Here is a 23,637-nt window from a genome sequence, read left to right on the forward strand (position 1 = left end):
CCTGCAATCCTACACATCTGTTATTACCAGCAAAGTTACACTAAGTTTGTATAATATATTTACTTAATCGTTTTCCAAAAATTTTTAATTTTGTAATTAATTTTTAACCAAACTTAACTTGTTACTATAGTGTCCTGAGACTTAGAAACTATCCTATACAATCTTGGACAGTATTTTGGGATATATTATTAAAATTTTATGTCACTTAGGAAGAGATGCTATGTATTTTGGAATTTAACACACTAGCCTGCTCCTGGTATATAAGACATTTATAAAAACAAACAATAAACTCTTTTATGTCAAATTATAAGAATCGTTACAATATGAATTTTTTTGAAAAAATACTTACGAGTAAAAAATGTTGAAGCCAGTTAGATTATATGCAGCATCACTAAAAAAATGTAACAGTGCATAGCCAGACGTTGTAACAACTTCAGGCACAGTTTCATTTCCCCTTATTTCAGGGACTATCAAACCACTGTAAAAGAGCAAAATTGAACACTCTGTATATTAATGTACATATGACAGTTAATCACACAAAATTTACTCAAAATATTCTTGTCAGAATCACTAAGTATCTACATTAGAATGGGCAACTAGAAGAATAAATCTAAAATGAGTTCCTAGCCATTTCTCACCAATTAGCTCTGCTACTGCTGCCAACAGACTAACATCTACTCTCATGCCACCATATTCCTTTTTCTCTTCTCACCATTTGGACTGCAATGTCCCATATCTCCCTTTTGTCCTTCCATCCATCCTGTCATAATACTATAGGGTAATCATTAACTTAAGTCATATGTAAACCTTCATTTAAAGCCACTGTGGAGAAGAATTAATACGGTTAAAATGTCCATACTACCCAAAGCTACTACCCAAACTTTACAGACTCAATGCAACCCTTATCAAAATACCCATGACATTTTTCACAGAACTAGAACAAATAATCCTAAAATTTGTATGGAACCACAAAAGACCCTGAATAGCCAAAGCAATCTTGAGAAAAAAGAACAAAGCTGGAGGTATCACCCTCCCTGACTTCAGACTATACTACAAAGCTACAGTAATCAAAACAGTAAGAGTACTAGCACAAAAACAGACACATAGATCAACGGAACAGAATAGAGAACTGAGAAATAAACCCACGCACTTATGGTCAATTAATCTATGACAAAGGAGGCAAGAATATACAATGGAGAACAGCTAGACTCTTCAACAAATGGTGCTGAGAAAACTGGACAGCTCCATGTAAAACAATGAGATTAGAACATGCCTTCACACCATATACAAAAATAAACTCAAAATGGATTAAAGACCTAAATGTAAGACCAGAAACCATACAACTCCTGGAAGAAAACATAGGCAGAACACTCTTTGACGTAAGTTGTAGCATTATTTTTTTGGATCCTGTCTCCTCAAGCAAGGGAGACAAAAGCAAAACTAAACAAATGGGACCTAATCAAACTTAAAAGCTTTGGCACAGCAAAGGAAACCATCAACAAAATGAAAAGACAACCTTGCTGTATGGGAGGAAATATTTGCAAATGATATGTCTGATAAGGGATTAATGTCCAAAATATATACAGAGCTCATACAACTCAACATCAAAAACAACAACAACAACAAAAAAAAACCTTGTTTAAGAAATGGGCAGAAGACATGAATAGACATTTTTCCAAAGAAAACATACAGATGGCCAACAGGCATGTGAAAAGATGTTCAACATCACTAATTATCAGGGAAATGCAAATCAAAACCACAATAAGACATCACCCCCCACCTGTCAGAATGGCCGTCATCAAAAAGACAACATAATGAATGTTGTGGAGGATGTGAAGAAAAGGGAACCCTCGTGCATTCTTGATGGGAATATAAATTGGTGCAGCCACTATGGAAAACAGTACAGAGGTTTCTCAAAAAATTAAAAACAGAACTACCATGTGATCTAGCAATTCTACTCCTGGGTATATATCCAAAGAAAATGAAAACACCAATTCAAAAAGATATATGCACCCCAATGTTCTTAGCAGCATTATTACAAAGCCAAGATACGGAAGCAACCTAAGTGTCCACCAAGAAATGAATGGATAAAGAAGATACGGTACACACACACACACACACACACACACACACACACACACACACACACAAATGGAATATTACTCAGCCATAAGAAGAATGAAATTTTGCCATGTGCGGCAACATGGATGGACCTGGGGGGTATTACGCTTAGTGAATTAAGTCAGACAGAGAAAGACATATGCTATATGTTTTCACTTATATGTGGAATCTAAAAAATAAAACAAACAAATGAATATAACAAAACAGAAACAGAGTCACAGATACAGGGAACAAACTAGTGGCTACCAGTGGGGAGGGGGGTGGCAGAGGGAACAAGATAGGGGAAGAGGATCAAGAGGTACAAAGTACTAAGTATAAATAAGTAAGATACAAGGATGTAATTACAGCACAGAGAATATAGCCAATATTTCATAATAACTTTAAATGGAGTATAATCTATATAAAAATATCAAATCACTATGTTGTACACCTGAAACTACTATAATATTGTAAATCAACTATACTTCAATTAAATAAATAAAATAAAATAAAACCACCTTGGTACTCTAACAAGTGACCTTATAGCCTTACTTTTCCCCACTAGTTGCAAATTCTCATGAAGCTAGATAGAACATTCCACATCAGCTAAGTGACTACAATGCTACTCTAATTAAAGTTGTACATTTCCAATACACTAATCTAAGTATTTTAGTTCATCTTAAAATACACACTTTTTATATTTCTTTAGAATTTTGCATACTTATGCAAATTACATTAATATATAATTATTCCAAAAGACAATATTACTCATACACACAAAAGAAAATGAAGTTTGTGGGGAGAAATGTAAATGTATAAAAGCAGGAGTTCTAAATTAATAACTGGTACTTCTCCCTTTTTAACCCTACTTGTTCATGGGGGAAACTATGTATCTTCATTTATTTATACATACTATCCTCTCTAAATCTATGAAAGCATAAAATCTGAGAAAGAAAAGAAGCTGCTAACAACAAATTACATTACTCAAAATAGTCAATGCCTTTAGACACTGTTAAACTTATGTTTAGGCACCACCAGGAACTGAATTCCCTAATTCAAATCATATTTGACAGAACAAAATGAAATATTATAGTCAAATAATTTATTTTGTAAACACATTTTGAAAAGCAAACAAATTAAAAAGTAATCAATGCTTGATGTTGTAATAATTATTACAACATCAACTAGCTTATGTTTGTGAAAGAACAAAAGATTTTAAAAGGAGTCTGTCAACACAATTAAAATTCTTTAAGACCAGTTTTAGTTACACATATATATTTTTCATTGCAGTGAGATTATATCAAATGAGTACATTACTAAAAATAATATTCCCAGATGTTTATAACAGATATGATTAATCCCTCTGAAACAGATGAAAAGAGCAGATTTGTTTGCTTGGTTGTTTGTTTATAAGTGTTGTGAAAGCAGTAAATGAAAGAGGACTCACACTTCTCACATAACATACCAATTTGGACCAACCAACCCTCCCACTGAAGTCAACTAGAAAAAATGACAGTTAAAAAAATTCAGCCTGGGGCTTCCCTGGTGGCGCAGTGGTTGAGAATCTGCCTGCCAATGCAGGGGACACGGGTTCGAGCCCTGGTCTGGGAAGATCCCACATGCCACGGAGCAACTGGGCCCATGAGCCACAATTACTGAGCCTGCGCGTCTGGAGCCTGTGCTCCGCAAGAAGAGAGGCCATGATAGTGAGAGGCCCGCGCACCGCGATGAGGAGTGGCCCCCGCTTGCCACAACTAGAGAAAGCCCTCGCACAGAAATGAAGACCCAACACAGCCATAAATAAATTTAAAAAATAAATTAAAAAAAAAAAATTCAGCCTGAAGGTACTGGGAGAACTAAGAAAAGGGTAATAAGCCCACGAATTAGAGCCATTTCTCCTTATGGGCATTCACTGATTTCAAAGTTGGAGGTGAGGTCTGAAGGGCTAAGAAACTGGGCTGTTTTACATAGCTAGGAAACCAAAAAGTGGAACACAGGGCCCTCACTTTGACCTGAGACCCCAAAGACTAGGTGTAAAAGTGAACTAGCAGAAGACAGGCCCTTCAGGGGATTGAACTTCAGTTTGGTGTGAATTACCTCAACACCTGAATTAGAATTCAGTTGATTGTGGATTTCTAGTGTCCCCAGGCACTCTTTGGGAATATAATAACTTTCTAGGCCTCAAATTATCACTACCTATGACTTTACAAACATGGTGTCCAGCACATGATTGTCTAGCACACAATAAAAAATAACAGGTCTCCATTCCAATCCATTCTCCATATTCTAAAAAGTCTTTCCTACAGAATAAAGTCCAATTTCTTTAGTGTGGTAACAAGAAAGCAACACTACAGTGATTACAGCATTATAAAATCAGGCTCATATTCTGACTCTATCACCAACCAGTTAAGCAACTTTGGGCCACTCACAGAATCTCTCTGTGCCTTAATTCTCCATTTACAAAATGGCAATAATAATACCTACCTAAAAGGTTATTGTGAGGATTAAATGACTTGATATATATAAAGAACTCTTGCACACTGCCCCTCACATAGTAAGTATTCAGTAGATGTTACTGATTACCATTTATTGGGTAATCTGGCACCTACCTATCCCTTCACATTTCCTATGATCAAGTTACTCGTAACTACTTACTACTGTCACAAAATATAATGTTCTTTAGTGTGTACATGCCTTTGTACGTATGTTTTTCTCTACCTAGAATGTCCTATCTGACCCCCACACTTTGTCTGTCATTCTTCTACTCATGATGAAACTCACCATGACGAATTCATTACTTCTGAAATCATATAGCACTCTTTTCATAACCTGATTATAACACTTATTGTGCTGTGTAAAAAATCTGTTTACATACCACCACCAGTGCCCAACTACTGTGTGGTGATGTAGCCTCCAAATCCTTGGAATTTCCCAAGTGATAGGAATGTCTCTGTTATTCATGGTGGGCTCAGAGTTTATGCTAATGAGGTGACTCAGGATGGGAGCTGGCCACACCAGAAAAACCAACCATGTGATTGGCTGGGGCTTTAAGCCACAAGAAATCAATCTGACTTCCAGAGTCAGAATGGGGCTAAAGATTACGTTCAGCCTTATGGCCAATGATTAGATCAATAATGCCTACAAAAGGAAACCTCCAAAAAACTCTGTACACCTGTAAATCAGGTGAGCATCCTAAGTGGCAATACACACTGATATGTTGGGGAGGTAACATATGTCCTGAGGACACAGCTTTGAGATGCTCCCAGATCTCACCCTATGTGTCTCTTCATTTGACTGGTCCTGATTTTTATCCTTTATAATAAAACTATAATCATAAGTATAGAGCTTTCCTGAGTTCTGTGAGTTATTCTAGCAAATTATTGAACCTGAGGGGGTCACAGGCACCTCTAAATTTGCAGCCAGCTGGTCAGAAGTGCAGGTGGCCTGGAGGCCCCTGAACTTGCAGCTGTTATCTGAAGTGAGGGCAGTTTTGTGAAGGACTGTGCACTTAACCTATAAAGTTGGGCGCAACTTCAGGTAGCTGGTGTCTGCAATGGCCTGTATCTTACTCCTTACTGCATCCTCCAGGCTTATGACAGTCTCTTGAATTGAGGAGGTTATCAAATGTTTGTTGAATAATAAATTCTTATACAGCTGGAATAATTCAAACATTTAGATTCTGAATTCTTAGTAAAATGAAGTACAAACAGTATAGGCTTTTAAGTCCGGAGATTGTCAAGATCTAATCCTGGCTCTACCATCTATTAGAAGTAAAACTTTATTTCTCTGAGTCTCAATTTTCTCAACAATAAATGGGGGATAATAGTACTTCTTCCACAATATCCTAACAAGGACTGATGACATTTAAACTGCCTAGTACAGTATTTAGATTCAAGTGGATATTCAATAAACATGAGTTTTCCATTTCTCTCAGGATAGTTAACAGGAATACTTGCTGATGAAAAGTCACTGGTTCCACCTTCACAGTCATATACTAAATCCCATCCTGCTAATTATCTTACAAAAGCTTCCTTTAGTATCAAGAAATGACTGGTAAGAGTGTTAATGAATCACTGTTAATTAATGCAGTCATCACAACTACTAGAAAAACAAATGAAAAGGCACACATCTAAATGATGGTCAGTCAATAATGTCATAAAAATAGAGGAATGATAACAGTTACATCTAAATTGCTAAAAATAAATGTTTGAACCTAGTATCTTATCTAATTGTTGCAATAAATTATCTTACAATGTAATTATTCACAAGGCTCTGCTCCATTTTCTATCTATTGGTGTTAGATGAAGGGTTACTCCAGAATACCCTTTCTATAATTTTCAAACAACTCAAAAATTAAGTTCTACAAGTATCTTGAGCCATAGCAATATCACAGAATAAGCATCTAAGTTCTCAAGGAGTCATTTTGAAACAGTCATTCGGAAACACAGCCCTTACGTATTTGTCCAAAAAAATAATAGTTTACATTCCTGTTAAAACAGAATATTTACAACATAAATAGTAAAAAGAAAAATAAAATAAAAAATGTTGAAGGGAACAATAAGCTTTTACCCATATTTAAATTTTTAACAATGACAGGACATATAAGAGATACTGTGTAAGTAACAAAAGTAAGGAATAATGTAATGAATAACTCTGGTCAACAATCATGTTAGTTAAACTGGACACTAAATCTACACTATATGCTCAAAAATGTTTCTATCTAATATATTCTCTCCTGTTTATAAAACATTTCATAATGATTTGTACATACATAATAAAGAGTTTTAAATTGATACTGAAAATGCTGTGATTTTAAAATTTTTAAATTAAATCTTACTACCTGACTACTAACAATAAAATATTTGGAAACAACCAAAATTCCCAAACTGTGAGAACTGATAGAAACACCTTCTTTATTAAACCACTACATAAAGCATAACTTAACCTTTTTTTACAGAATTTAAAATTTTATAATTTCTCTAAAATAAAAAGATAACTATAAAATATATATCTATTAATTCCTTTGTCAGCTAGAACTCACATTAATCTATCCAAATACAGATAGTTCTGAAAACAGATTCAATTCACTTTAAAAGAATGAACTATGTACAGCAAGAATAAGGGGTATTTATTAATAAATCTACATTTCTGAAACAGTAACTACTTATCTCTGTTATATCAATGTTTACATTATTATATATACCCCTAAGTTGACAGTCACAGTATCATCATAGTCTTACACCATCTTTGAAGTTTAGCCATCAACGCCTATGCTAAATTTATTTTTGCAGTAAAGATGAGTATATATTTAAAATTAATAAATTATACAGTTACTTTTCTACAACTGACTATAAATTCATCAATTAAACATAACTACTCACCTAAGTACAGCTATTAAAGGTGCATATATTGAATCTCCATCATAAACATACATATGATCCCAGCTACATTCTGTAGCAAAATGATTGAATCTTAATCTTAACACTGCATTTGGACTGAAAAAAAATTAAAATATTTTAAAATTAATATGTAATATGTAAAGCACGGTCTAAAGAAATCTTAGAGTATTTTATTAAAAACCTATTTATAGATAATTTAGCTATAAATCCATAAGTCATCAGTATAAAAGATTGATAACCAGTCATATCTAATTTGTAAAAATGATATACAACTCCAAAATGTATCAACCAGCCATATGTATGTATCACCCTTTTCTAAAAATCTAGTCAAGAGGAAATGTTCTATGTCTCATAAAAATTTAGTCAACAGGAAATGTTCTATGTCTTGACTAAGGTGGAGGTACATAAATTGTATACATTACTGAAACCTTATTGAACTGTACACTTAATATGGGTGTATTTCATTGTATGCAAATTGTACTGAATAAAGTTGATTTTTAAATTCAACACTCAAGACTGTTCTTATTTCTATGAACTCTTAACTAGAGGTACTAATAAGGTCTTCAAATTTTAATCAAAAGGTCTCAATACAGTATACTCTTATTTGTTAGCAAATATATGAGACCACAGGTACACAGGGAATTAATAACCTTGAAGTTTTAAAAAACCTTTAAAGTAACAAAAATAAAAACCCAGTTTTCCAAATACACTCTTTAAAATCATAAAATAGTTCAAAAACAACTCATATCATTTATGATCCATTCATAATATGTTTAAATAGATAAATTCAGTCTCAAGCCCTAATTACTGAAAAATGCCTCTAAAAGGACAATTAACTCTCTCTTTTACAAAATGTTCTTTTTTTAACACCCTTAGAGCTAAAATGCTGAATAGTATGAACCAATGGCATAATTCAGCATGGAATATTTTTACACTTTCTATGCAGTCTTCAAATTCCATAACAAGCGATTTAAAAGAAGCCAAAAATGCATACTTGACTTAATGCCATAGTAACATAACTTAAAAATAAATGTATGTAAAAATCAAACTATTATCACAAGTAAAAGGGTATTGTAATTTACATTAAACATTATATCTAAAATTTATCAATCCCATTTTAAAACATCATGAATAATGTTTTCCAATAATAAACAACAGAATAAACTGTATAACTATGAAGTTGTTATATTTTAATGCTTTAACACTGATATAATCACCTTCTTTATCATTTCAGAATAAATTAATTTAATGCAAATTGTATACTTACTAGCCTTCAATTAGCCATGTACATTTGGTTTTATACTTATAGTTAATTGGACCATCTGTTAAATATCCAGAAGGTTCTGTTAACCTAGAAAACAAAATCATGAAAATGATTACCTTAAAGTAACTTTAAGACACACAGTAGCGTAAAAAATTTAAAAAGACACTAAACCAAACTTCCAAACAGGAGAATTTATTTACAACTTAAGAAAATTTTCAGATTGCCATATATCATCTCTCTAAATCTCAAAGGAAACTTATTTTGAATTTCTTTAAATTTTTATATATTATGATTGTTTCATTTTACAAAGTGGAAAAACACATTGAAAGACTGAACATTATACAGATGGGTTCAATGCTGATGCAAAATAGATTAAGTTAAACTTCCTCTGCACAAAAATTAGATGGATGCAAAAGAAAGAAGATCAAATGCACTTTGAAAGATGCAGATCTATGGAATAGAGAAATAGTATATGTACCTAGCACTTTTGGAGGTTACATTGTTAGCTATGTTTGCTTTTCATGCAGCAAGACTAAAGTAGCTGTCACCAGACTTTACTGAGTTCAGCTACCTGTTTTTAGAATCATTTTCTTTCATCAACTTTATATCTAGTCCAAGAACTCAGTCAATTTTAAAAATAGGGTAAATCAAGGGTTTTGTAATTATCCTCTATTTTAAACACAAAAAAGAAAAAGATATTTAGAAAAGCTTCAAATTTTCAGAATTTTAAAATATTTAAACAATAACCCAATTCTACTTCATTTTGTTCTCCTTAGCTCCAGCCCAATTATATTTTATCAACAAAAGACAATATTTTAAATAACTAAGATATCTTCCCATTTAGCCTTTATGTATTTATGTAGACATACACACACACACACGCACGCGTGCACATGCACATACACACACACACACACACAATGGCTTATCAGTCTTTATATATCCCCATATACATACACACACATATATTTATTTATACATACATACATACATGTATACACAGATATCAGGGTAATTATCTAGTTTTAGACAAAATTAAATTTTCCTTGTAGCGTAGAGTCTCAAAAACATTAAAGGAAAAGAGTTTCACTTGCCTAAATCAGGGTTAACAGAAAGGTCAATTAATGTAAATTGTTATTTGAAAGTCTTTCGTAATGCCTGCAAATTAGTTTGGGTTTAAAAAAGGGCTAATTCATGCTTGGAAAAGTTTTTAAACATTCCAATGTTCTCAAAGTAATATAATAATAAATTGAGCATTTTATAGTATCAGGTATTACTGTAAGCTCATAATGTGTTATTACCTCACTTAAAAATCTCAAAAGCTCCTCAAGATAGTAAGTAATTATTAATCCCATATTACAGATGAGAAAACTGAAGCACATTTTAAATAACAAGTTAAATACTTGCCCTGATTTTTCACTTCCAATAATAGCTCCAGATGAGCTAATTCAGACAAACCTCCACTGAAGATAACTTAAAAAGCTAAAGAACAATTTTTAAATCTTATAAGTAACTCAATGATAAGACCTACTAAGCCAAGATCCAGAAGTTGCAAATTCTTTAAAGAGGAACCAGGCATCCAGAGCTACTTCTGTTATGGAGAATTTTATCTATTTATTAGAGACTGCCAAAAGGCTGAGAGTACTTTTGACAGCCTCAAGGAAGAAGGGGGACAAAAGCTGGAGGCAATAACCTACAAAAGGTAGGGGCTCAAATAAACAACACGGCACTCTGAACTGGGACACAAAGATTTTCTATAAGGGTAAAGGTGTTCCAGAAACCAGCCATTACGTGGACTGCAGCCCAGCTACAAGTCATCAGGATGACAGAAAACCCCAAGACCTACCAGTGGCTTAAGGTGATACTAGAACTATTATGCCAAGGCTCCTAACGGAAGATACAAAAATATTCTCTTAAGAAAGGTAACATTATCCTAGTCCTCAAATTATTTCTACCAATAATTTTTCAAATAAGATGTCTACTATGATCAAAGATAATAAGACACATAAAGATAGAAGACAACAAAACAAGAACCAACAGAATATCTTCAGGAAGAGACCTGAAGATATTCCAATTGTGGAGATTATCAGATGTGCCCTATAAAACAAATATGACGTACTAAGTTCAAAAAGGCAAAAGACACGATTTAAAATTTCGGCAGTTAACTGAAAACTGTAAAAAGTAACAGTATATTTGAAAAAAATAATGGAAATTCTAATACTGAAAACTACATTAATCAAAATTAAGAATTCAATGGACGGGTTTAACAACACATTAAACACAGCTAAAAGAGGATAAGAGATCTAGAAGACAGGTCCATAAAAAATATCCAAACTACAGCAGGATGATTGAGGGTTCAACCCATTGGGTGTGGGTCACTCCACCAAGTAAAACTCCAAGGAGCCAAGATTCTAGTTGAGGGCAGGGGAAATATGGTATGGGGAGTGGAAGAACAGAATCATACACATCAGTTATGGTCTTTTAACAAATTAAATAGGTAAGTATCCTAACAACTTTACATAGTTTCTATTTGATACACATACACACACACACACACACACACACACACACATCCTCTCTCCTTCACATTTTTATTTTATTTACAAGCTGTAACTTTACAACTTAGACTTTAGATAATGGAATATTTAGTGTGACTATGACTGAATATGAAGAGCAATTAACATAACCAGTGATAGATACAATGACTCTCGAAACCGTGTGTTTCCTCCTTTTGGACAAAGGATGAGAACTTCACTTGGAAAAAGTGTATCTTCTTAGGCAGAAATACAGCTTTGTTGGTTGCTGGGGAGTTCACGTGTTTAGAAGGATGCATACAGAAGAAGCTGAATAATTAAAGGGCAGACTGTGCCAGTTATCCATTGCCTCCCACCTCAAAATTCAGACTTTTTGCCTACTTTATGAAAATGGATCTGGGCCCTTTAAGTATTTTTTTTTCCAGACGGCAGGATGCTAAGCCTGCAGGCTTTGTCAATAGAGCACGCTGGAGAGACTGCAGGAGGAAACAGATTTGCTTCCTGGTTCCAATGTACTCACTCAACAAGCTCCTGCAGCACTAGGTACTAGGCTCCTACGTACCTGATGGCCACCAGCACCCAGCCACCAACAGTTTCCCCCAGCACTTCCCCTCAGGCAGTTCTGCAGCAGAGGCCTCCAGTGAGACACCACTCTGTGAACAGCTTTCCCCAGCATCCCGTAAGTAACCATGGCAAGTTCCAAAGGGCAGATGTCAAGCAAGTTCCACAGGTACAGCTTTACAGTGACTTTTCTGCCATTCAGTAAGCCACAGCCTGCTCTCCCAACAAGGTCTGGATCTCAGGCCAGGTCACAGGGACTCTCACGTAAGAGTTCTATCTCAGCCATAACAGTAGTAGTGGCTGCTCCTTGTATCTACTACTTCTATATTTTGCAGAGTTCTCTTTACTTCTTACTAGCCAATTTCTCGGTTCCAATCTGTGTTACAGTCAATAATCCTTTACATTAAACTTTTCCTATTAAAATTACTGTGTGATTCTCTTTCCTGATTGGACCCAAACCAACCAATAATAATAAAGGATATGCAAAATAAAATCACAATAGCGTACCACTATGCACCCAACAGAATGGCTAAAATTAAAGAGATTAATAATACCAAATATTGGCAAGGATGTGGAGATAATTCTCATAGGATAAATCAGTACAACTTCAGAAAGTAATCTCATATTATCTTGCATAGCTGAAAATAGACAGCTGCCAACAGTGTCAGCATTACACCATATCCTCTCAGACCCTCTGACCATTTCCATACACTCCAGCCTGACTTTCTCGGGCCAGCACCTGCATCTATGTTGAAGGGCTCCCTCTATCTACTAGAACCCACTCTTCCTATGCATGTGGTGGGCTGAAAGTGCCTGTGAATCAACATCCTCCCAGGGCAGCCCTTAGCCAATGAATGATTTGGAAAAACTCCAAACTTGCTTATCTCTTTGCTGCAATAATATGAAGTGCACTTCCTTGTGGGATTTGGCTCCAGTCACCCAGTGTGGTACCTGACTTGATAACATACCTCCCTTATTGGCTCCTTCTCTTCTTTCACTTCTGTCAGTGTCCCCGAATCTCCCAAATATACTACATGTGCTCAATTCTTATCTCAGGATCTGCTTCAAGGTAGTGGAGGGGAGTGTGACCAAACTAACAGTACCAGGAAGCAGAACTTCAAGATGGGCTCTGGGGCTGGATCACTCACTGGCCAGATGGCAACAAGAGTCACACTGGGGGTGGTAGAGAGAGTGGCAATAACCTGTGGCATGCTATAGCTCACAATGACAAAGACTTTCACTTTTGCTGAATTGAGAGAGGATACCAGAGGAAGGTGATGCACTGACTAATGCAATAGACTTATGTGATATCTCTAATATTTGAGAAATAGAATAGCAAGGGTAGTTACAAGGACTGTGGAATTAGTTGACTGATGTTAAAAGCCATTGATATGCTAAAGGCAGAAAACTGCAGCAGAGTGCCTGTACTAAGACACCGACCCATAAGCAGCTTGCCCCAAGATCCTATAAGATTCAATTCACCAACCACCAATTTTAGATACAGTGTAAATACCAGGGGACTCTGTAACATTTAAAGAGACTCTATTTCTGAGGCCAGAGGGTTGACCAAACTGGAAAACCAGCCCAGGACCAGATTATGAGAGGAGCAGAATTACAGAAAAAGTTTAGTTCACAGCCCTGGCAAGACTTCAGTGCTAAAGATAGTGCCCAGATACCTAGGAGGGTGCCACCTGGTAGATGTACTTGAGAACCTTGAATCTCTAGATTTATTTAACCCTTTGGGCCTGCAAAAGTCTTTTAGAAACCAGGGCTGACAGTGAGAAAAATAAATTCTCACCCTCTTTAAATGACTACAGGCGTATCTTGTTTTCTTGTACTCCACTTTACTGTGCTTCACAGATATTGCAATTTTTACAAATCGAAGGTTTGTGGCAACCCTTCATGGAGCAAGTCTATCAGTGCCATTTTTCTAATAGCATTTGCTCAATTTGTATCGCTTTGTCACATTTTGGTAATTCTCACAGTAGTTCAAACTCTCCACCAGCAAAAAGATTGAGAGTTGCTGAAGGCTCAGATGATAGTTAGCATTTTTTAGCAATAGAGTATTTTTTAATTAAGGTACGTACATTGTTTTTTTAGACATAATGCTATTGCACACTTAATAGACTACAATATAATGTAAACATAACTCTTATGTGCAACTATATTATTGGGAAAACCAAAAAATTCATGTGATGCTTTATTGCAATATTGGCTTTATTGTGGTGGTCTGGAACTGAAACAGCAGTATCTCTGAGGTCTGCCTGTACTTGTTCTTAAGCCACAACAAGCAGTAACACCAGAATTGAATTAAATCAATGTAATCAATCAATGACAACTGGCTACAGGAACCATGTATTTAAAAGCCATGTAATTAGTGGCAGCCCCATATACAGTGACCATTCAAAAATAAACTTAAAATCCCCAAAAGTTTGACAATTAAGCAATAGACTAATAAGTCTCAAGGACAATTAGAAAATATTTTTAATTGTTAACACTAAAACCACACCATATCAAAATTTATGAGATGAAGCTCAACCACTGTTTAGAGAGAAAGTTATAGCTCTAAATGTATATATTAAAAAGTTGAAAATCAATTATTTTGATATGGGAATTTGAGAAGCCACATGCATGCCCAGGGAGACTTTTCTTAGACTACAAGCTCAGAAAAGACCTGAGAAGACTCTACACTTCCACCTCTGGCTAATTTTCAGACTCAGAGCAAGAAGGAAGTGAAGGGTAAGGCAGAGTCATAAACAATGTGGCTAAGCACTGAAGCAGTGTCCCAACAGAGTCAATCTGCACAGACTGGGAGAATTCTTTATTTTTTCTTGACTCCAGGCATTTGAGGAAATCTATGTCAAAACACTAGCTTACCATAAACTAAAGGAACAGAGACTTTAGAAACCACACAAAACAAAGAATACAGTCATTACAAAAAATAGTTTAGAAAAGTCATTAAACAAATATACAACTACAACCACATGTAAGAAAAACAAACCCTGAAGAGGGGGAAGAACTCGATTTCTAGAGTTACCACATTATAATAATCAAATGCCCAGTCTCCAACAAAAAAATTACAAAGCATACAAAGCAACAAGAAAGTATAGCCCATTCACAGGAGAAATTAACAGATACTGTCTTTCAGGAAACACAGAAATTGCGCTTGTTGGACAAACACTTTAAATCAACTGTTTTAAATATACTCAAAAATTCTAAAGGAAATCATGGACAATAGCTACAGGAAACCAGGAAAATGATGTCTCAACAAATAGAAAATATCAATTAAGATTTAGAAATGTTATGATCACAACCTCATATAAATTCTGTATAAAAGTTCCTCTTGATCTAAACAAGGCTTAGATCCATCAATAGGGTCCACTAAACAATCCTTCTCCCTAGTTTCTAATTGACAGTTGTAACAAACCCTTAAAGTCAAAATACTGCTATAATTTAAATTATAAAAACCCCAAATCAGGGCTGAATCAAATGATACAAATTATCAGACATAAATTAAGCCTGTATGATAACAGTCTAGAGCCTCAGAGACTTAATTTTAAAGAAAATCCTAATTTGTTCCATGACCTTACACAACCACTTCTATTTCAATTTCTTCTCGAATGGAAGAAGAAAAGTATAACATATTCAAAAAGTACCTTAATACATAGTCAAGAAATATATAGCTCTTTTAATAAGAAAATAAAGCCGGAAATTTAAGAACAGGCAGCTTTGCAACTATCACCTACAATATAATCTATCTTCCTAGTTAGGAATATACCTCCCAAACTGCATATGAGGAAATCTAACACTACTGGGGATTTCTTTCCCCAATACCCCTCTATTTCTCTACCACCCCACCTACTCGAACTGACCCAGTCCTGTGCTATGTTGGGAAATTCCTTACCCTTAGTTTAAAATATATCTCCCCTCCTCTAAAGAAACATATACTCTAGGAGCTACAACTATAACCCTTATCTCCCACCTATAAGAGGTGATGTGAAAGAACTGTTATGTTTCCCCACCTAGGCTACACAACAGGAGTACATGAAAACCACCCACTCTGTCCCATCCTCTTCACCTTCAGAGGCACAATTACACAGACTTAAAAGAAAACTCTACTCACCACAGCCCCTGAAATCCTTCTGTACCTTCATCACCCATTCCTAGCAAAAGCCCCTACCAAGAGCCTACCTTTGCCTCTACTTACTGCAAAGAGGTTTCCTCTTTGCCACTTTCACTCTACTAGAAACATGGAGGGGCTGACACCAACCAAGATAAAAGGATGGAAAATCCTTCCTCACCATCAAGAGATAGGAGTAAGGGGGGAAAATTCCTACCACTTCCACAATAAGGAAGGAGCAATTCCCCCTTTGTAGTTTCCTGATCTCTTCTTCAGCTTGAAAAATGTTCACCTCCATGCCACTTGAGCAAAGAACTCCCATTACACACTTTGGACATCTTCACCACCTGGAACTGTTCTTCTAAAATTCAGAAGTCTTACGCTCCAAGATTACACTCTGACCGCAAACACCTAGTTTCCAATCTATTTCTTCACTTCTTACTCTTAACATCACCTGTACATTCCAGCTGGGTAGAGATTTTCAAAAATTAGGCAGCATATAATTCAGCTACGTAAAAGGTAAAACAGGCTGCTTCTATTTCTAATGCCGTTTCTACAATGCATTCTAAGTTTCAAGTAGTTAACTTATTTTTAATTTGTAGCAATCACGTTCTTGGATTGAGAACCATATTGACATGGTTAATCTAGATCAGGGCTCCATAAACTACTGGCCTATTGCCGGTTTGTGTAAATGAAGTTTTATTGGAACACAGCTACACCCATTTGTTTACATATATCTAAGATTGTTAACATGCTACAAGAACAGAGTTGAGTAGTGGCAACAGAGACCATCTGGTGTACAAAGCCTAAAATATCTACTATCTGGCCCTTTACAGAAAAAGTTTTGCCAATCCCTGTCTAGATGCCTGCACATGCCCATATGCCTTACCAGTGTCTCATCTAGCTGAAACTGCCCAATCTAGAGTCCTTAATCAAATAAGCATGCTGAGCTGTTTATAACACAGGAGTGGCCACTACTAAATGCAGGAAAACCAGCACAAACATTAAACAGAACTAAAATTAAATCAATTAAAGTGTTATTCTCTATCCTGGCCATGAATACAAAATTTGATTAAGACATTTTAAAAATAAGAAAAATGCAATAGTTTTAACATTATAAAGTATTACAGGAAACAATAAATCCTGTTTATCAAAGTATCTGGTTTTACTGCCAGCATAACCACTCTACAAAGAAGAGTCGGATCCACTCAGGGCTAGTCTTTACACAGAGTTGCCTTTGGAAGCCAACCTCACAGGCAAGTCTTTTTTTAAATAGTGTTTTTATTTAAAATATTATTTAATATTTATTGATTTCTTTTTAAACAATATGAAGAGAACCTCTAGATTATATTATGGGTATTTTTTTCCTCTCTGCACTATGATACGTTATTGTATTACACCGTGCTAAGCTTGCATTTCTTCTTGTTTTCTTTATAGTGCATTCTGCATCCCTCACTCCCAAAAGTCTGCATTCTCTGTCCACCTGATCCCTAATAAAAGTTTAGGTGACCTTGTCTGCTAGAGCAGAAGTCTCCAAACCTTAATTATCATGCTCTCTTATCAGTAAGAATTTTTATTATGTAACTCAAATAAATGTATATTTACATGTTAATAAATACATACTATTCAAAATATTGTGCACTATAAAGTATAAATTTAAAAAATCAAAATTAAAAATAATAGTAGTAGAAGTCCTAATGCTTTCTTCCCACACTCCAGTAAGTCACCTTGGGTATCATCCCACTTTGAATGATCACTTATTTGTACAAATCATATCCTGGCCACAAAGGTACTGACTTTATTAGTTAATATTTTCCCCCATGTAAGTACACTAACGAAGCTGGCTATACCAGTTGGACTGGCCAGCAGCACACTAACTAAACTGTCTACAGACTGGCCTCAGTGATAGCAAACAGTATGTGCTTAGTTAGCTATCAAGTCTAATATCAAAGGAAGGAGCTAATTATACCTCACCCTCCCAGGATTTGTGGTGGAAAATCACTGAGATAATCTCCCTTTTGCCATACAACATAAAATCATGAGAGGAACACCAGCGGGCAAATGTCATGAGGGCCATCATAAAATAAATGGCAAGCAATATTCTTGGCATGGGAGATAAAACTGTGAATTATGGAAGGTCTCTAGAAAGTAGATTAGTAGTAACCTGGGGAGCAGGGAGAGAATGGAGAGTGAATGCTCTTGAATACAAGGTTTACTTTATGGAATGATAAAATGTTCTAAAATTATGGTTATAGTTGCACAACTCTCTAAGTGCATCTTAAAAACCATTAAATTGTGTACTTTAAACTGGTGAGATTTATGTTATGTAAATTACATCTCAATAAAGCTATTAAAATAAAAAACAAGAAAAACTAAGTAAAAAAAGTTTCTGTCCTTCTGGACCTTACATTCCAGAACAATGCTGTCCAACAGAACTTCCTGCAATGATAGAAATATTCTATACATGTCCAGTATGGTAGCCTCTAAGCACACGTGGCTATTGAGCACTTGAAATGTGGTCAGTGCAAAAAAATGAACTGAACTTTTAAAATTTAATTTTAATAAATTTTAACAGCCACATGTGGATAGTGACTGACACACTGGACAACTTAGTGCTAGAAAGAGGGAAGACAATATACAAATAGCAAATAAATGTAGAGCATATAAAGTAATGATACATGTCACATAGAGGGGATGATGGAGCACTCCCCATCATGCAGATAGATATCTATAGAAATATGTCAGGTGTGTGTGTGTAGATATATACACACACATATATGTATACATATAAATATATATAGATATTCATTGTATCTATATGTGCCTACATGTAATACAGATATTCAGATTATTTGAATACTGTAATATTTCAATTAATAGGAAAATTTTTCTATCCTTGTTGTATAATCTTCCTAAGCTTTTTTGAAAAAATAAATTAAAAAACTACTTTTGAAATCATTCCATGTGTTAAAAAAATGGTTTTTAATTCTACATACACAGTGACCATTATTTGGGTTCCTTTTCTACAGTACAGTGATTCTTACCATTTTGAGATCTGAGATCACTTTTGAGAATCTTGTAAAAGCTATTACCTCCTGCCTAGAAAAATTCGTATAAATAATATTTTATATACAAATCTGAGATTTCACCAACCACTCACAGCCTATCCAGGAACGTGACATTAAAAGTTCCTGTTATAATATACATTTAAATAATCAACAAGCTTGGAGATAAATAAAATATTGCTACATCATAGAGAATTATTTAATGAGCTTAGACTTTTCTTATGGTATCTCTGTGTACTGTAAAATGCACTCATTCATACTAACTTCATAAAGGACACGTAAGAACTCTGTAGAACAATACTCTCTTTTCACTGAAGAATAAAAAAGACATGACTGAGAAACTAGAAGAAACAGGCAAAACTTTAGAAGAGCTACAAGAATCTCAGCCTGGTCACCTAATGGGTATGTTACTCAAACTCCCTAAGCCTCAAGTTTCCTTGTGTGCAAAATAGTTATAACAATAATGCTTATTTCACAAGATTGTTTTAAAACCGTAATGCCATAAAACTTATCAAGTGTTCAGTAAAGCAGCAAACTAAATCCATGCAACATTAATGGCACATTGGCAGAAACAGATCTCAATCCCATGTCAGTTTGGTATCAAAACTCATGATCCTAAGTACCCCTATGCTATCTGGAAATCCAGAAGATTATGAATTTATAACTGAGGAGAAACTTCTTATTGAAGAGTAGAAGATGGCTTGCTATGGAAAAAGAGCCAGAAAGACATGTTTGGCAACTCAGCTATCACTTAGTAGCTATCAGACTTTGCATAAATAATTGCTTCAGGTCTTTCACTCTCTATTCCCACTGTAAAATGAGAATAACAACATCTACCTCACAGGATTTTCATCAGCAATAAAAAAGGCAATACAGGTAAAAGCTTTTTCCACCACATAATATCATTTCTCCTCTAAACTCATATTTAACGTGTGAAATGTTAGTTTTAATGCTATTAATACTAGTCTTACATGAAATAGTTAGAATAATAAATTCTACTTTCTGGAAAAAATTCATCATTAGCATAATTATACTGTCATAAAAGTACAAATGAAGCCTGGCATAAAACTTAATACATCAAAACGTGAAAAATGATCTTAAATCTTCTATTTTTTTTATGAGACAGAGAATCAACTTGAAAATTCCTAATTTACACAGTGCTTTTATTTTTTAAATGCTTACATTTTACCTACAAAAAAAAAAAAAAAAAAGGATCTCTCCCTCCCCACTGGGGGAGAATGTGTGGGTGCAGTCACTTCAACCATCCCTACCCTGTACTAAGCAAATGCCAGCAAAAAGGCAGCACCCTTGCCCCTCACCACTAGGGGTGCAGCAGCTGCAGAGACTGGGGGGTGGACCATCTCTGCCCTGAACCAGGCAAATGACAATAGAGTCAGCTCCCCTTATCCTCCTAACGAGAGAATGGAAAGAAATTACAAAGATGAGGAAGGCGAAAAAGGGGATTCTTTAAATCTGTGTATGAAGTCCTGGGCATGCCCTCGGGTGCAATATGTGAAACTGATCAGAATCAACACAGCAGAAACTTCTAGTACTGAACTATGGTATGGAATACCACCTGCGTTTCAGAATGGTCTCTGGGGAGCAGACAAGCAAGGCAGAGCAGAATAGTACAGCCAAAGCCGACTAAATTGTAACTAAGTGGGCAGTCGAATCTCAGCACAAAAGAGAGCCAGCACACTCCTAGGATATCCCCAAGAGAAATTAAAGCATACGTCCATGCCAAAACCTGTCCACAAAAAATTCATAGCAGCATTATTCACAGTAGCCAAAAGGTAGAAGAAACAACCCAAATGTCCATCAGCTGATAAAGAGAAAAACAAATGTGGAATACCAATACAATGACACTTGACAACATGCTAAGTGAAAGAAGTCAGTGACAAAGACCATATAATTATATGATTCCATTTCTATGAAATGTCCATAATAAACAAGCTCATAGAGAAAGTAGATTAGCAGCTGCCTAGATTCGTGGAATTGGTGGGTAGGGAAAATGGAAAGTGACTGCAAATGGGTGTGGGTTTGCCTTATGGGGTGATGAAAAAGTTCTAAAACTAGAGAGTGGTGATGGTTGCACCACTCTCTGAATATACTAAAGACCACTGAATCATACACTTTAAAATGGTATTATGACATGTATGAATATTATGGTATATAAATTATAACTCAATAAAGCTGTACTTTTAAAAAGTGAGCTAGGTCATACATGCCAAAACGAGTTGACTGCCTCCTAGAACAGAATGTTTAAATAGGAACAAGAGTCTCATACATAATACTCAAAATATCCAGGATACAATCCAAAATTACTTGCCATACAAAATCTCAACTCATTTGAGAAGAGATAATCAGCAGGTACCAGCACTGACACGACAAAGATCCTGGAATTATCTGTCAAGAATCTTAGAGCAGCTCTCAGAAACATGGCCCAACAAGCAGCTGCAGACACTTTTGGAACAAATACAAAAATATAAGTTTCAGCAAAGAAACAGAAGACATAAAGAAGAACAAAATGGAAAAATATAATAAATGAAACTTTTTATAAAAACTCACAAGAGGTGTCCAAGAGCAGAATAGAGAAGATAGAGGAAAGAATCAGTGAATATAGAGATACGTAAATAAAAATCATCCAGTCTGAAGAGAGAGAAAACAGACTGAAGGAAATGAACAGAGCTTTAGTGACTTAAAAGTTAGTAACAAAAGATCTAACATTTGTCTCATTGGAGTCACAGAAGGAGAGGAAAAAGTGTGGAGCTGAAAAAAGTATCTGAAGAAATGATAACAGAAATTTTTGCAAATTTTGAAAAAGATATAAACTTACAGAACAAGAAGCTGAGCAAATAATAAACAAGGTAAACAAAGAATTCCACACCCACACACATCATAACCAAATTTCTGAAAACCTAAGAGAAAAAAGAAAGAAAGAAAGAAAGACAGAGGAAGATGACACACTACCTAGAGGAGAACAACAATTTGAATGACAACAGATCCCTCATCAGAAACCTTGGCACCACTCACTACCTTAAATACTCCAGTTCTTAGGCAAAGGAAGATATGATCAAATTTGTGTTCTATCAAGCAAACTCTGGCAGCAATAAAGGACAGATTAGCAAGAGAAAAAAACAGAAACAGAGAGATCAATTAAAGGGCTACTGCAACAACTCAAGAAAGAAAACTTCAGGACTACAAAAACGATGGCCGGAAAGATGGCAAGGATGGCAAACCTTGAGAGAATGGCAGCAGCACATGCATATGCAGATCAAATCCTAAGAGAAATTCTGTCTCTTCAAAAGCAAGAATAACTGGGGAAAAGTGCCCCTTCAAGCCAAAGAGTGTGGGGGGAATCCTAAGGAAGAGGGAGCTGAAGATAGAGATACCCTAATTCTGTATATGAACCCACATAAGACTCAAGCTCAGTCTGAGCTACTCATGTGTGGGACAGACCAAAAAGCAGCTTATCACAGGCTCTGAGAAGTGAATTAAAATTTAAAACATCACAAAGTCTCAGACTAATCCCTGAGTGGCATGTGTGCATTTAGATCCAAAGGCTTTGAAAATGGAACGAAGATTAGAACCACTGCCCTCAGAAAGCAAGATAGAGAATTTGCTACTTGTACCTACCGGTTAGTTGCCTACTAAATAAAAATAAATAAGTAAATAAATAAATAAATAAATCAGCATTCTCCAGGGAATAACAGGACCAAGAACCTACATAACATTCAGAACATCCAGAATAAATCCAAAATCACTCAACATACAAAGAACCAGGAATATGTAACAGATTCTCAATGGAAAAGATAATCAATAGATGTCAATCCTGAGAAAATCCAGAAATTGGAATCATCAGACAAAGACGTTAGGTATTAAAACTGTACTCCATGGGGTAAAGGTAAAGACACTTAAATGAAATGAGAGAAGTTTTCAACAGGGAAATAGAAATCATAAAAAAGAACACGACAGAAATGTGGGGACTGAAAACTATATCTTAAATTTGAAAATGACTGGATGGGTTCGAAAGCATAGTGGAGATTGCAGAGGCAACAGTCAGTGAAGTTGATGATAGTTCAACAGAAATTGTACAATCTGAAGAAAGAAAAAAAAGAGTTAAAAAAAAAAGAGACAACAGAGCCTCAAGAATTTTGTTTAAGCCTAACATTAGTATCACTGAAGTCCCAGAAAGAGAAGGGAAAAAGACTGGTGCAGAAAAATATATTTGAAGAAATAACGGTTTTTAGAAAAATCCTATATTTGTGAAAGACATAAATATAAATTCAAGATGCTCAGCAAACCCTAACCAGGGTAAATTCAAAGAAAGCTACACACAGATACATCAGAATCTGAACTGCTAAAAACAAAAGTTGTATAAAAAGCTTGAAAGTAGCTAGAAAAAAAATGTAATTATACATACAGGGGAAAAATAATTAGAATGACTGCAGATTTCCCTGCATATTTCAGAAACTATGCAGGCCAGAAGAGAGTCAAGCAACATCTTCAAAACACTGAAAGAAAGAAACTGTCAACCCAGAATTCTGTACTTGGGAAAATATCTTTCAGTAAAAAAGGCAAAATATTCTCAAAA

The 23,637-nt window shown here is 35.2% G+C and overlaps 1 protein-coding gene across 1 annotated transcript in view; it reads right to left on the reverse strand.

Annotated features, from left to right (window-relative positions):
- Positions 1-23,637, reverse strand: part of ATRNL1 (attractin like 1) — a 701,048-nt gene that overhangs the window by 666,573 nt on the left and 10,838 nt on the right. Inside the window, exons 2-4 of the mRNA XM_061191223.1 lie at positions 8,767-8,850; positions 7,482-7,595; positions 350-478 (exon numbers count right to left, since the gene is read on the reverse strand). Of these exons, the coding sequence (XP_061047206.1) occupies positions 350-478; positions 7,482-7,595; positions 8,767-8,850 (327 nt within the window). The remainder of the gene's footprint in view (positions 1-349; positions 479-7,481; positions 7,596-8,766; positions 8,851-23,637) is intronic.

Source organism: Eubalaena glacialis, chromosome 1 (assembly GCF_028564815.1).
Source record: "Eubalaena glacialis isolate mEubGla1 chromosome 1, mEubGla1.1.hap2.+ XY, whole genome shotgun sequence".
NCBI classification, from domain to species: Eukaryota; Metazoa; Chordata; class Mammalia; order Artiodactyla; family Balaenidae; genus Eubalaena; species Eubalaena glacialis.